General features: G+C 46.8%; 2 protein-coding genes across 2 annotated transcripts in view; both read right to left on the reverse strand.

Annotated features, from left to right (window-relative positions):
* Positions 1-227: 227 nt before the first annotated feature.
* CTHRC1 (collagen triple helix repeat containing 1) lies at positions 228-7,083 on the reverse strand. The gene is given in 5 exon segments (XM_056331790.1): positions 228-939; positions 2,137-2,353; positions 3,630-3,851; positions 6,837-6,909; positions 6,911-7,083. Coding segments are annotated over 5 exon segments (729 nt in total). The 5' UTR covers positions 6,985-7,083; the 3' UTR covers positions 228-796.
* A 7,465-nt stretch (positions 7,084-14,548) lies between these two features.
* FZD6 (frizzled class receptor 6) overlaps positions 14,549-15,253 on the reverse strand; it is a 35,032-nt gene continuing 34,327 nt past the window's right edge. Inside the window, exon 7 of the mRNA XM_056332077.1 lies at positions 14,549-15,219. Coding sequence (XP_056188052.1) covers positions 15,177-15,219 — 43 coding nt within the window. The 3' untranslated portion in view covers positions 14,549-15,176. The remainder of the gene's footprint in view (positions 15,220-15,253) is intronic.

Consider the following 15,253-nt stretch of genomic DNA (forward strand, 5'->3'; position numbering starts at 1 on the left):
TTTAATTAACACCAAAGCGATTGTATATATGTATATATACATATATATTTATATATGGAAGGCTAAATCCAGGACAATTATTTTATTGGAGCCATAAAATGAAGTTTTGTAACTGCAAAATTATTTAGTATCTGCATGCTAAGAGTGGAGACCGATAATAGATATTCATACTGAAATCCAGTCTATCACGTTTAGATAGTCTTATTTTTACTTAGTTATTCAGAGTGAGATATTTAACACTTACCGCATCGTTTACGTTGCAGTTAAGTCATCAGGAGTTTGTTGAGAGACATAAGACTGTAGCAGCAGAGCATCCTATTCTGTAGTCACATTACGGGAGTAGTTTTCTGAAGGCTAAAGCCAAGTCCTGGGTTTTCTTTCTTAGAACTTTCTGTGAAGTCTTCCAAAAAAAAAATAGCTGTGTATCATAACACCATATAAAATATCTTGAATAGTTTGATGATCAATAAAAGAGCCTGGATTATTTGTTTTTTTGTAAAAGGTCTTATTTATTTGATACAAAAAAGTTACAGCTAATTCTTAAAATGGTGGTGGTATAGTTTCATACATCAAACAAGGAATTTAAAAAGTTAATGAACTTGGGTTTGATATTTATATTCTAAAATGATTATTATAAAAAGCCTCTGCGATGTGCAAAAAAAGGCCAGGCAAAGACTACAGATGCAAGAGTTGGGTGCCTTTCAGTCAAATACTTGCATCCAACTCTATAGAAATAAATTCTGAAGAAAATTGTACAAATTTTTTTTTAAAAGAGGTTATAAAAAGGGAAGGAAGGTTATTTTGGCAGTTCTTCAATGATGATTCGGGAGACTGAATTCCATCCAGTAGAAGCATCTCCCCGTGGATAATCTGAGCAAGTCCCGACCCAGATGGCAATATCTACCAAGCCGGCATTGATCCCTTCACACAGACCTTCCACTGGTTAAACACAAAAATCGGGTTACTTCATCAGACAGAATCAGCTGTATTTCACAACTGGAGGTGGACACAAGTACTTAAGAACAGTTCATTACAAGCTCATGCTGTTTAGTTAAACCTGAATAGCATTTTTAGAAAAAAACAAAACAAAACTATTAGAGATGCAGCAGCAGGTTAGAGAGTCACACACCGCCTTTATCCGTGCTGCTTCTTGACCTCTGTTGCAGTACCTGAAGGGGATCACAATCCACAGGATGGCTAAATGGGAGGTACACCTGCTTCTTGAAGTGTCCACACTTACAAACTGGTACCTGGGATATGGCTTCAATCCCATCCAGCCCCCTAAGGCAGTGATGGGGAGGGGGGGACAGGGACACAGGTAAGCCCTGCAAAGGTGATAGTCACCCTGTAATCTTTTCCACGCCTAATTTACTGCTTCTGTATAAAGTTCCACTTTTGCTGCCCCTTTGTTTTTCTCCACTAGCACCACTAGTTGGAGGTGGGTTAATGAGGACAGGTGGGTCCTATCTCTTGGTGAAAAAAAAAAACTATCATAGCTCTAGACATTAGATTTCATGCAGTCATGAAATAGTACAGAGAGGAAAACTGAGCAGAGTTGATGTTAGTCCCCTTCTGGTGTCACCTCCTTTTATGCTGAATGACTTCACTAATTTGCCTTTTGCTTAGCAGCTGAATAACAGTTCCTAGAGACTTCACTTTGGGGGTACTTTTGTGCATCACCTGAAATTACAGGAGAAATTCCAGGGCAAATAAGTCTCATTTTATGCAGATAATGTACAACTATCAGTATTTTAAGCCAGGATGACACTGTCTGCTTGGCAGTAAGGCCGTTTCTCCATATGCTAACACAGCACAGAATGTGTCTGTATTCATGTTGTAGCAGAGATCAGTAGAACTCTCTGGATAGAAACCTCTTCCATTTCTAAATTACAGGATGTAAGTACCACAACAAATACCACAGTAATAAAGTGCTTAATAAATAATTCTAATACTGTTACTATTGATAGTCTGCTGTGAGGCAACAAAGTAAGAGTAACAAGTGTTAGCCAGCCACTTTTCTGCCTCTTCTTTCAGTTTTTTTTACTTTCTAAGGCAGACTGTACTGCCTGCATTTGGTAACTAGATTTGCTACTGGCTTCTGCTCCATCTCTGTTCAGGTGGTCCCGCCATACATACCTGAAGAAGTTCGGTGTATATTAATAGTGGAATTCAGCTCCGGGCTCCCTTGATCTAAATATATTATGGCTTCAATAGGAAGCGGCCCAGCACATTCTGCTCCATTAAAAGTAAAGTACCAGCGCTGACAACAGGCATTTTTGCATTTTAGCCGAAGCGATCCACTGAAGAGAACGCGGAGAGCACTGTTCGAGCGCATCTTTGTAAATGTACATTCCTAAGAGGAGACAAAAGTACTTTGGTAGCAACCTCTGGTTTTGAGCCTATTTATTTTCTATATATTTACATTTAGGAAATATATTTATTTTTAGTAATATATTTATATTTATCTTAGAATGTTTTGGCTTTTCTCTTTAGTCCTTTCTGCTGGGGGGGGGGGGGGGGGGGGGGAGGCAGGGGAGAAAAAAAAATAAAAGTAGAGCCTGGCAAATACCATACAGTGCAAAGTTGCAAATCAGAAACACCACCTCATAGATAGTAATGGCAAAGGGGTATTATGGAAATTCTTAACTTTATTTAGATAATGCCTGCTGTTAAATTGGTAACCTAGTTATCTTCTGGGGTTTATGTAAAGGGGTATGAGCTGTCTGAAAGCTGCGCTCAAGTCCTTGTCTGAGAGGACAGTACAATTTCTGTCTCTGTTACCAGAAATCTTGGATTTAACAATTATCACAAGATTTGTGAGATTTAAACCCTGACAAAAGCTGCACAACTGAAAAAAACATTTTCAGATTTTTAAGACGTTGTTACTCTGTCTTCAAAATGCTGGATATCATGGGGAGGGAGCTAGGGACAGTTTGGCCAGTGCAATGCAGTGAGAGGTGTCTGCTCAGAAAAGTTGACTCTCACTCTAGCCACAGCAATAGCAGTTAAATTACTCCAACCAGCCTGGGCATTGCTTCGTAGCTGGTATGATTTCTTCCCCTCTTCTAGGCTTGCACTGTTGTGTTGGAAATTTTTATACCCAGGGCTGCAGTGGAGGACAGCCTGTCTGGGTTAGTCTGGACAACGCTTGGTAATGCTGCTCCTGAACAATGCCGATGCTTTTTGTGGTAGCATCCTGCAACTGAACTTCAGTGAACCATTTTGAAGCAGGAGTTACAAAGACAGATACCATTAACAGATTAAAGATGTACATCCCTCCTGTTCCTTAGGATTGACATGGTAAATCCCTTGCCCTGTTTTGGGCAAGGTGGAGGTACTTTTGGTGGTGTAACTTTCAGCCTTACAGTAATAGATCTGGGCTTCTAAATATACCCTTACACCAGCTGCATCATTCTTTTGAAACACGACTACAGAAATAAAAAGGGCACATCGCTGCAAAACAGCTGAGATTGGATCCAAAGTAGCTAAACCTTTGAGAAGTTCACCCTTATTTGTAGAAAAAGAATGCAACAGGCCATCTTTGATGAGTGCTACCCAGCCACAGAGGCGGCAGATCTAGAGCCTGCTGTGGTTGGTGAAGCGCAGCATCCCTGACGAAGCTAACTTACTGCAATCTTCCCAAGATCGATGCCGTAATTAAGCGCACTCCACGAACACTGCTTGAAGTTGGGCGTCCAGGACTCCTCGATGCTCTCGCGCATGCACTCGCCCTTCTCCCCTTTCAGCCCGTCCCGTCCCGGGATCCCAGGTGTCCCAGGGATCCCGTTGGCTCCCGGGTTTCCATCCCGTCCAGGTACGCCACTGGGGCCTTGCAAGCACATGCCATTGTACTGAAATGCAGAACAGATCTTACTGCTTCCGTCCCTTAATTCTGAGGCTAACCAAGTTACAAACAAACAACAACAAAACAAAAAAACTTGCCGTGATACAGACTAATGGGCTATTTCCAGGTCACCAAGAAAATGGTTCCACAGAGGGAAAAAAAAGGAAAAATAAAATGTCAACGATAAGCAGTGCCAGCAGAATTTGCTGTAAATTAAATGATTTTCTGAAAAGATGCATAAGTCCTAGAATTAAAAACTGGCCTAGCCCAAGGATTAAAACCTTTTGAGAAACCTCGGAAGATTCAAAACGTTCCTATACAGAAACAAAAAGTTGTATGTTAACAGTTCCTTTCTCCTAACCCATCATTACTTGTATAACTGTTCTAGTCAATAAGCTGCCATTATTTTTTCCTTCTTTTTTTTTTTTTCTTGAAGTAGAGAAACTTTTGCATTTCACAGAGCAGAGGTTAACACCAGTTTTCTTCTGCCGCCACTCCTCTGGGACAGAATCGCCTTGCTATAGTCAGACCACACAAGTCAGACTCGGGGGGCACACACAGCATGTCCATGTTGATGTGGACATGGGAAGCTGCACCCTGGGATAATCCTGAACTCTGAATCCCTGTTCATAGCAGTGGGAAGGCACACATGGGAGGATGGCACGCTAACGTCCTCCCTAACATTGCCATGGTGGGAAAGGTCAAATGTTGCTCTCCCAAACTACATGTTAACACACGTTGCCTTCATACCTTACGAGATTTGGGGTTGCCCTCCCCGGGGAGTAGCTCTGTGCAGCCCAGAGCTCCTTGGCCCAGCAGCCTGGGTGCTGGATGCTGGGGGGCACCCGCGTGTGCAGCTGGCACAGGAACGTTGAGCAGGACCCCGCAGGGGCTGGTGGTGGCAGGGCTCTTACTTGAAATGCTCTTTCCCGGCTGGTGACTAACTGCTTCCTCCAGTCTTCACCCCAGACCCTCACAGATAACTACATTCTGCTCTTCCCCTTTCTCACACCTATTTCCCTTCATCCATTTCAAACCACTTAATCCCCACCTGTTTCAAAAAGAAACGATCCTCCAGCTATTCCCCCTCCTGCAAGCCGTGCCACTATCTGCACTGCAAGCTGCAAACTACAGCCCCTGCTCTCGCTCCTTTGTCACACTGGCAAACTTTCTTCTTCTGGGGTTGCTCCTTTTCCCATGCTTTGGTGCAAAAACCAGCATGGGCATCACAGGCTCGGCTGGAGCCACTCCATAAATAAAGTCAGTGACTGTACAAAGAGGTCTAGCAAGAAGATGAGAGCTGGACTAATCATGCTGGCATTCCCTCACTACCTTCACCAAAGAAAACACTGTTGGTAATGGCGTTGGAAAGAGTGGAATATTAAAATCAGGAAGGCCACATTTTGAAAAAGTTAGCTGGAGAGCAGGCTGCCTGGCAAAGCACACACCAGCCCAGGGACCACGAGAATGACACAAAGAGATCTGTATTTCACACAGCACCAGTTATCTGCTCTTGCCACTACTCTCCCCTTGGGCTCTATCTGGAACAGTGACTGGCTCTGGCTTTTGCTCATGGTTACACACCACAAAAACAGAACATGGGATGGACATAGAAATCGGCGAGGGCTAGGGGCAGACCCCTGGAGAGGAGCCACCGCTGCACTCAGAGCCACACAGCTCCCTTCCAGGGAGAGCTGCTCCGCCATTCCACAGCCAAAAATTTTGACTGACGTGAGTGAATTACCTGGGCTTTGGGCTCTGCTCCAACTAAATTCATCTCTGCTTGCCAAATGAAGCAAATTTCATCCTTTCTGAAGCTGGGAATGCATAAAACATCTTTTAAAATTTCTGCTGAAGGCAGGATCCCCCTCGGGCATGCCTTCATCTGCACGGGAAGGGCCGTAGCTGAAGCAGTCTGTACAACTGGGCTGTGCCTGACTCAGCCGCCACTGATTTACCTGCACTCTGCTGCACCCGAAAGCATGGAGCAAGGCAAGAGAAATGGGGCCCCCCAAAATACTGCTCCAGCAGAAAGCATAAGCTCCTCCATGTGTGCAGACTCCTTATTCTCGATGCAATTAAATTCCCACTGCAGAAGTGAAAGCGTAATGAGGTGGTGTGAAAGGGAAGGAGCTTTGCTACCGATGGGGCTTCCAGCACATCCCTTTGGGGGATCTCTGTGGAGACCACAGAAGAATCGGCCATGCTACCGATCTCCTATAGGAGGTGAACGGCAGCCCAGAAGCTCACAGAAATAGCTTCACATCTGCTGTCTACATTCCAAGGGCTGGAAAATCTCCCTCCTTTCTTCCATCCCTGAGATGGGATGGTCCCGAGGCACTAAGGTTTCTAGTTGCAATGGAATTGCAAACAGCGGTCGGTATGCAGCCCCAGCTGCCAAAGGGAACAAGGCATTAACGCCCCACCAAGGAAAAGCGGGTTCGGTCAGCGTGCGGATACAGCCTCCGCAGCACCTCATGGCTGCTGAAGAGCAGCCCTGGTATTTCTCTTTTTGTAGCTCATTGTCTATCCCCTCGCCTTGCAGGAGCTGAACAGCATCTGCCGCTGATGTTGCCAGGCTCCCCAGACCGATCCCAGCGTTACCCCCGCGACGCGCAGAGGGCGGCCGGCAGCTCACAGCGCAGCCCCCGGCCCCGCCGGCCTCAGCCCCCGGCCCCGCAGCCCCCCAGCCCTGCGGAGACCACGCAGCCCCGCACCCAGCCGCCGCAAACCAGCGGCTTCCGCCAAAGCCCGCCCAGCCCCTTCTCAGCGTTCCCAGGTTCAGCACAGCGAGGGGTAATGACCCAGCTCCAGAGGCAGAGCCCGCCCGGCCCGCGGCGGCAGCGGCGGGGCTCGGAAACCCGCGCATTTTGCGCTTTTCCCCGATTTTTGCGACAAACCAGCACCGCGCGGCTCCCCCGGCCGCCCCGCCCGGCGCCCCCGCCGCGCCCAGCGCCCACCCGCCCGGCCCCGGGCCCCCGGCCCCGCTCACCACGTCCAGCACCTCCCGCTGGCGAAGCGCCTTCTGCTTCCCCTTGGGGCTCTCGGAGCCGCCGGCCGGCGGGGGCCGCCAGCAGCGCCAGCAGCAGCAGCGGCAGCAGCGGCAGCAGCGGCGGGGCTGCGGCCGGGGCGCAGGGCATGGTGCGGGCGGGGGGCGCGGGGGCCGCGCCCGGGGCCGGGGGAGGCGGCGGCGCAGGGGCCCGTGTCCGCCACTCTGGGCGGCAGCGCGGGGATAAATGAGCCTTTCAGAGCGCGGAGCCCGAGCTCCCTCCCCGGGGAGGCCGGGAATTTCCATCCTGTAACCGAGCGGGAACGTCCAGGCAGAGCCATCCCCCCGCAGCCATTGGCACGGGGGCCGGGGGGCTCCCGCCCCCTCCGGCCGGGCCCCGCGGAGCCTTCCCCGGGCGCTGCCGACGGCCGGGCTGCGGGGGGCGCGGCAGGGGTCACCCCCCCGGAGCACCGAGCATCCCCTTCCCCAGCCTCCGGGGCTCGGCCTCCCGGCGGTCACACCTTCCCCAGGGAAGCGCGGTCCTGCCGGCAGCTCCCGTGGCGCCGCAGCAGGAGCCTGATGGACCGCGCGTGGCAAAGAGCAGCTGGGGGCAAACCCCTGATGGCATTTTAACAGAAGCCCACGCCAAGGGCACAAAAGCCGCCTGAACAGCAGCGAAATGTGGACTTTTACGGAAGACCTCGGTACTGCCTGACTGAACGTTGTCCATTTAGAAACACCTCGGCATCCCAGTGTAAACCATCTCATTTTGCTTTCATTTAAAATCGTATTTCACTTTTCGGCATACTAGAACTGCAAGCGCTATAAAATAAGCACGCTGTGTGGCCTTAAGCGTTAAAAATGCAAGTAACAAACATTCAAAAGAGAACTTCTGTATGCTGCAATCTTCGCAGGATTTGTGGAGGTAGAGTTTCCAGAAGGGGGAGATAAGCTTCAATACATTTTTTTTTTTTTTCTGAATTATTTAACAAAAGCATACAATTCTCCTGGAGGAATGCACATTACAAGACGTTGAGTCATTCACGATAGACCCCACAGAACCAGATTTTTGTTTACACCAACATATGTTTATGTTAAACATATTTATAACATAACATGTTATAACAGAACAACTTCAGGTTGTTCTGACTACAGTTACCTCTGCACTCTAAGCCACTTCTGTCTTTCTCCCCTTTCCACATCCGTACTAGCTGAACAACAGCAGCGAGGACAGGTTTGCACCACGAGCCACACTGTTGTCATCAACCCCGTCACACACTGTCCTGGGAACCGGGACTGGTGTCAGCCACACTGCGGAGGCGTGGGCCCCCACCTTGTGAAGGAGTGTAGTGATACATCCAGCCGACTTTGTAAAACAGCTAGTAAACAATAATGGTTCCCTAAACCAGTTGGGAAAATTTATGGAATGATGTAAATCTTTAATTATAACAATTGCTTCTGTGACAGCCTCAGTGAGCATCCACGAATATGCACACGCAGATGCTTCACTGTGTAATTGTGTGCTGCTGTCAGCGAAACCCCTCCTGCCTCGGGTCCAGGTTGGGGGCAATACTGAGAGATGGTAATGTCTGAATTCTGTGTAACATGCATGTTCAGAGAGGCATCATTACCAAGTGGCTGGGGTAATAAAAATACCAACAGCATCAGCACGGGCTGTTGCTAAGGCTCGTCCCTTCCCACATTGCCAGACTCCTGTATTATAGAATTAACTTCTTCAGGCAAGGCGCCACAGCTGCAGCACACAGCACAGCAGCACTGTACACCTTCCTGATACTCGGTATTTTAGCTAACAATTTGCACAGACTTCCGTATGCATTTTTCTGCCTGGGTTTGCTCACCATTAGAGTTCGGGTCTGAGTGAGAAGCTTTTAAATCCCAAACGGCTGGCTTTGCCAGCCGAAGCAAGCTAAGGAACGCTGTAAGAGAAGGTCTTAGCAAATAATGGTGGGACATCTGCTTTGAGCTCTAGTAAGTGTATTGTGCCGTTCCCAATGCTCATTTGACCTGCAGCCTGGAAAACAGAAATATCAACATCGTCCTTAGCCTGCTTTGGTCCGAGCAAGCCTTGCCACCTGCTAGGCTTATGCTCGGTGGGCTTCTGATGTATTTAAATGCTTCTGAGGACAGCACCCATTGCTGAATGCTGGTGAGACATTCGAACTGAATCAGAACTACTGACCTACTTTGCCCTAAATATTTCCCAGACAAAAGGAGCTGCTGTAATAAGCCTGCCTGAGCATCTTCAGGATCTGTACTACATCAGCTAGTGGATTCCTTCATCTTACCCATACTACCATATGATATAGAATTTATCTTTTATGGGTGGCAAACATATCAGCACAGATGTTGAGGTACACACATCCGTCCTTTAAATGACACTACAATCTTCCACATGTCCAGTCTGCTGCTGCACAACCTAGGCAGGCTCATGCAAGGTCACTGTGGCGCTGCCACCTGCACCACACGTAGCAGATGCTCACACCATGAGTCTGGTGCCAGAAGCATGTTCTCCCCACAGCCATTTGAGCTGCTTTCTCCCCTCACATTGCCTCTCAGCATCCCAAAAAAAACCAGCCACACAAGCCTGGAGAAGAGAAAGTGCTCATACACCCATGTCTTTCCATTCGCCTCAGCTATAAAATGTCTAAATTCAAGGGGCTGCCCACTGGGTCGCTGGGTCTCTCCACCTTTCTGGTGAAAACTCTTCCAGTTTATGAATACCGTTTATTAGAGCACTGGTATGAATTCAATCAGTAAGTAATTGCTATTCACTCCTTGGCCTTCACAAAGTGAAACAACTGCGATAGGAAAGATTAGGAGCATTTTATCAAGGGAACCCATGGCTCATGGTTAATGCAGAGCCTGGGAATGAAAGACCCGGTCCATATTCCAAACCTGGCAGAACAGACCCAGGTCTGGTAGAAGAGTCTCCTTATACAGGGAGGAGATGCTTTAACTGCTCAGAAACAGATTCTTCTCAGATGGGAACTACATTACTTGCAGCTTTTCACAACCAGGAAAACCAGACTTTGTCTAAATATTGCAGAAGGTTCAGGGCTGAGCATCCTGAGCCAAAAGAGGCCCAGTAACGTGAGTGCCAAGACCTGGACTTTTCAACTGCTGTTAACTCTTATCGCTTTGTACGTCTCTCTGTTCTGGTGACGCCTGGGGATTTTGACTGTGATTGGCAGTCCTACCTGCCGTGCGCTGGGGGATGCGTGCACGCCCCAGGGTAAGCAGCAGAGCGCTCAGGGTTAGCCCTGCCGTGCTCAGCATCGCAACGCTCGGGATCTTTGCTGATCTACCCTTGGTGCTTTTAATGGTGGAGTTCATCGTTTAGCTCTTGCTCACTTTAATTACTGATATTTTAGGGTAGGCTGCAAGTCAGTGTAAAAGGCTGAGATCAGAGGAGACTGCTGAATTTCTCAAATGGCTCTTTGCAGCCTGCCTGTCTGACGGAGGGGACAAAAGAGCCGTCTGTACTGCTGCAGGAGAAAACCAAAGTAAGAGCTCGCAAGGAAATTTATCACAGGTTTAAGAAACAGATTTCATTTTCTTCCACAAAATAAACTTTGGAACTGCATAAAAATCGATGGGATCGTGGCCTTGATCTCTTCTAATATCTTTTAATTTAAATATTTATATGGCATGCTTAATATTTTAAAATAATCCAAAACTTCTCTCCCTCTGTTTTGTTACTTTACTAGCACAGATATACCTGCTTAAGAAAAGCTTCCAGTAGCTTCTACATAAAATGATAAGGATGGCATTATAGTCACAGCAGTGCTTTGCAGGTACATATATGAACATTTGAATCTTAAAAACCACTTTGGGGCAGACTTTTTAGTGGATTATAATACCTAGTGATGTCTCTGCCTTTGAGGAAAGCTTAAAAGCGTAAGTCGTATCAATATTCTACTTGCTGAGGCTCTGCACCTCCAGGCGACAGCCCAGTCATGCTGACAGTTCACTACACAAGCCATGAAAAAAAATACATGTAGAATCTGAATGACAGCCCGAAAGGACTGGCAGAGGTCAGAGCATAACAACTGAGTCCATCACATTGAAGAAAGGCAAGAGGGGCACAGCTGTTAGGAAAGCATAAGCTAACCTGTCAGAGGCTTGTCTGCGGGAGAAGATTCCTGTGGCCGTATACAGGAGGGTGGCATTTTTTGAGTGTGCAAGAAAAATCCGGCAGCTAAGTGTTAATTCTTTACTTCTGAATAAGCCCGTGGCGGTTCTTAATGTTACTGTAGGTAACATTGTGGTTTTGCACAGTAGAAAACACTAGAGAAAGGATTAACACTTTTTTACTACTCAGATTAACCAAGTTTTCTATGGAGATAAATCTCTTAACATTGCTACCAACAAGTCAAGACCGGGACATACCTTGGACACCTCTTGTGGGAACAGCTCCTTTCACAGCCTGCTGGGGTTTCCAGGCATATATATTTTTTTTTTTCTGTCCGAGCCATCAGTTCATTTATAGTCACATTTCCCTATAGCTGTGGCTTTTACAATAATAATGGAAGCATCGAGTATCTGAAACTAAACGCCACTCGCCAATTGTCAGGCAGAGTTAGATAAACTTAATAAAACCATTTGGGAGAATTGCCTGCTTCACCAATAAAGGATAACTCGGGATACCCGGACGTTTCCTTAGTGTAAGCTTTATGATGAAAATCCCCCGCTGAGACCTGTTTTCCTTGACTGCTGGCTGCAGCCTTCTGACTCCGGAGGTGTCTGGTCTGTACCTCTGCAAGACTGTCTCCTGGGGTGGCCAGTGCAATCCTGGCTGCAGTCACGGAAACCTTTGGGTTGGAAGGGGCATCTGGAGCACATCTGGCCAAAGCGGGTCCAGTTAGATCGGATGGTTCAAGGACTCATGCACATGGTGGAATGGGAAAATTAATTCAGTCCAGCTTTAAGTGAAATTCACCAGGCCTCCGGTGAATCATCATGTGCAAGGGGAGAGCGGAGGCTTGGGAGAAACAATTGCTCATTAGAATGGCTGTGAATTAGTCAATGGCAGAAAAATGACTTGGCTGCCTCATTAGTTCTCTATGAATAGAAAGGCCTTTTGCAGAACTGAAAAGCTGACTTCCCTTGAATCCTGCACTAGTAAATAGTTACTAGGAGGTGAAATACAATGCTCCATTCAGATGGGAAAGCTTCTTCAATGAAGGGAACAATCTCGGGTTTTCTACACCATCCGTCACATGCACTGCCACAGGTCTGCCCTCCCAGTTTTGGAAGATAATAACTCAGATTAGTGATAACCCAAAAATTAAAGGAATGGGCTTGGACTTTGAAATTAATATTTTTATTTGTATCCAGCAAGCCCTTTGAAAAGGAGTTCCTCAGGATAAGCAGGGCAGCAATGAGGAGCGGGCTGCAGGCTACGGAAGGGCTGCGTAGCGCTTCAGGGCGGCTCACAGAAACCAGAGGTCGATAGCCACCATAGATAGCACGCACAAAATACACAGAAGCCTGTGGAAGCAAGAGGATTTGGTCACAGATAAAAATGAATTGGCCCAGGACACTCAACAGTTGCACAAAATTTCCTGTCTGAGAGGAGAGGCAGAGCGAGGGGGGCAGAGCCACAGCAGCAGTGATGTATCTGCACATGCATGGTTGCTGTGGCTCTGCCTGGTTGGCATGGTGGTGGAGCCTGCCTGGAGCCCGTGGCACTCCTGAGACCTGGTGCTTCTCACATCCACGCTGTCCCCCTCAGGTGACCTGACCTCAGTGAAGAGGCACCATGGCTTGCTGCAAGCAGGGCTGTGGATCTTCTGGGCAGCATCTGCCTTGTCTGTTTGCTGATAAGCCACTGTCACCAAAAGGCCGATGGATTTACAGGGGCTCCTGGCTCGGGCACAGTGAGGGAGGTTCACCACGAGCAGTTCAGTGGGGTCATCCCATAGTTAGCCCCAACGATACCTCAACAGACAAACTCTTGCATTAAAGTTATTTTATATGCTGAAAGAGAAATCTTATTTGACTTGCGTCAACAACTGACTCGTGCGATGGCGCTGGAAAGGATCAAGCACGACACTGACTCCCTGGCTCACATGGAGATGAAACTGTGTTTGGCCAGAACAGCAGAGGACCTACCAGGTTCCTGTAAAGAAAACTGTCTTTTCAAGTCCTTCTTTGAGTTACATTTTTTTACAGCAGGTGCTTCATCTAACTATGCTTTTGTGAGGCATGACTTCATTTCCAGCGTGGTTTCCTTCTGTCCTTGTGACTTTGCTGTAGTTACAGCACCTCTTGGTTGGTTTACAAATCTCATTCATGAATTCACAATTTCCCATTGCCAAGTAGAAAAACTTTCAGTACGTGGGCCCTAAAAATATCTAATGCTGTTGAGGCTATATGAGTTTAAAAGGCAAAGTCCTCTCTTCTTTTTTATTGGGCGTGCTTTCTTGGGTTTTCCTACTGGCTTGGTGACTTTCCGTTTCTCTCCATAGGGAACATCATCCTGACCATCAGCTTCTCTCACAGTATCCATTCTCAGGATGATCTTGCCTACTACTAACAGATTTTAAGAAAAATAGCTCCGGTTAATTTCCACAGTGAGTCCCAACTTCAGCCAGCCCAAAATATTTGCGTCTCATCCGCCCAGTGGCATGTCACATCTCTGTCAGCGCCAGCTCTTCATGTTTCACGGAATGATACCTGTCTGGACTGTTAAGCCCTGTAGCGCATCCACTCGTTCTTTAGTCGGAAGTCTGGATTGCAGCCCTGCGAATCTGGAAGGACAGCAAGTCCCAGAAAGGACTGTGTCCCGTGGGCAACATCGGTGACTCAAACCCAGTGCCAAGAAACCTGCACAGCTGCTTCAGCATCCTCAAACCCTCTGTCTTTGGCTGGGTCATTCAAGACTCGCATACACTTTCGGATAGTAGGTATGACGCTGCTAGAGTTGGGCCTGTAGAGCATGCAGCTTCCCAGCTAGCTTAAGACATCAACTAATTAGCTAACTTACAAGCCATTTCCTCCAGGACCTTATCTGGCAGTGCCTTATTTTTGTGCCCATTTAATTTCTTGTGATCCAGTTTCATGCGGTCAGGCAGAACATCGGGAAGATAAACTGGGATGCACCTTATCTTCATAAAAATCTAGATACTTTGATCGTCATTCATACATGACCAACACAGAATGTACTTTTTCCTGTTAAGATCCTTTTAGTGGCCACATCTAGTGATCCCATCATCACCTCCATAACTTACAAACCTACTTAATAGGAGTAAAATTCTTCTTGCTGTTTCTCTTCAACTTGTATGTCAAGAGCAAGACCTAAAATATCACTTAAAAGACCCGATGTAGTCTCCTGACTACACTGCCATCCCCAAGGCTACGCTCTCCAGCCTGGAGATCAGTGTCCCTCAGGTTCACCTCTGCCCAGTCCCGAGTGCTCATCCAGCTTCCACAACTGCTTTCTTCCACACCACTCTTCTCCCAGAAACTATTCTCTCCAGCTCCTGTCTGTGCTAAGAAACCAGCAGTGAGCCATTTAATGAAGACAGATCTTTGTATGTCTGAAGACATCTCATGTTTGTCATTATTTTAACTAGGAAGACCTGAAATAAAGCAAATTTTTATTTTATATTTAGTTTCTATAAACAAAGTTGAAATACAGGGAATAAACATTAATAAAGAGCTCAGATATAGATGTCCCGGCATGTTTTTAAGCTTTTAATTATACTTTGCATCTCAAGTGCTTCTTAACAGGAAGTAAAATCTATGAAACTGATTTCACAGATGTACACGAGAAAGATACTCTGAGCTCCACTTCTAGAGATACAAAGCAGAAAGCTCATGAAGGCGTGGTATAGGTTGCCCAACTTCTTCATTTTTAATTACAGTTAAACTCTAGCCCATTAAAAGAAATAATTAAGTATGGTAAGGGACAAAAATAAGAGTGAAAGAATAATCACAAAGAAAAAGGTAATGCACAGAAAATAACATTTATTCCCATGAACCTCTAAAATACCCTTGGTGCCAGCATCTGAATTGCTGCAAATACCAGTGGTTAACACTGGCAGAGATCTGTACCAGTGACCGCAGCCAAACAGAGAGCGCTCAGACACCTTCAAAGCCCGATTCCACAAGTGGCCAGCGTGAAGGGAGGGACATAGCGCTTCTCCTTTGATGTGCAGCCTTCTGAAACCGCACGTTGAGACTGGGTGGTCAATCTTCAAAGGGAAATACGATTCCTCATGCTATTCAGCTACTGCATTTTTCAGTGCTTTGCAGAATGCTGAACTTACTTTTATTAAAGAAGTTAAACTCTTCGTATTTTAATTTTGCTTCTGAAATTCAACAGGATTTGACCATCTTTAAACCTAGTATATTCTGTATCCTGCAAAGAAAAAGGACATACGGTTCTCTGTAAA

This window comes from Falco biarmicus, chromosome 3 (genome assembly GCF_023638135.1).
Source record: "Falco biarmicus isolate bFalBia1 chromosome 3, bFalBia1.pri, whole genome shotgun sequence".
NCBI lineage: Eukaryota > Metazoa > Chordata > Aves > Falconiformes > Falconidae > Falco > Falco biarmicus.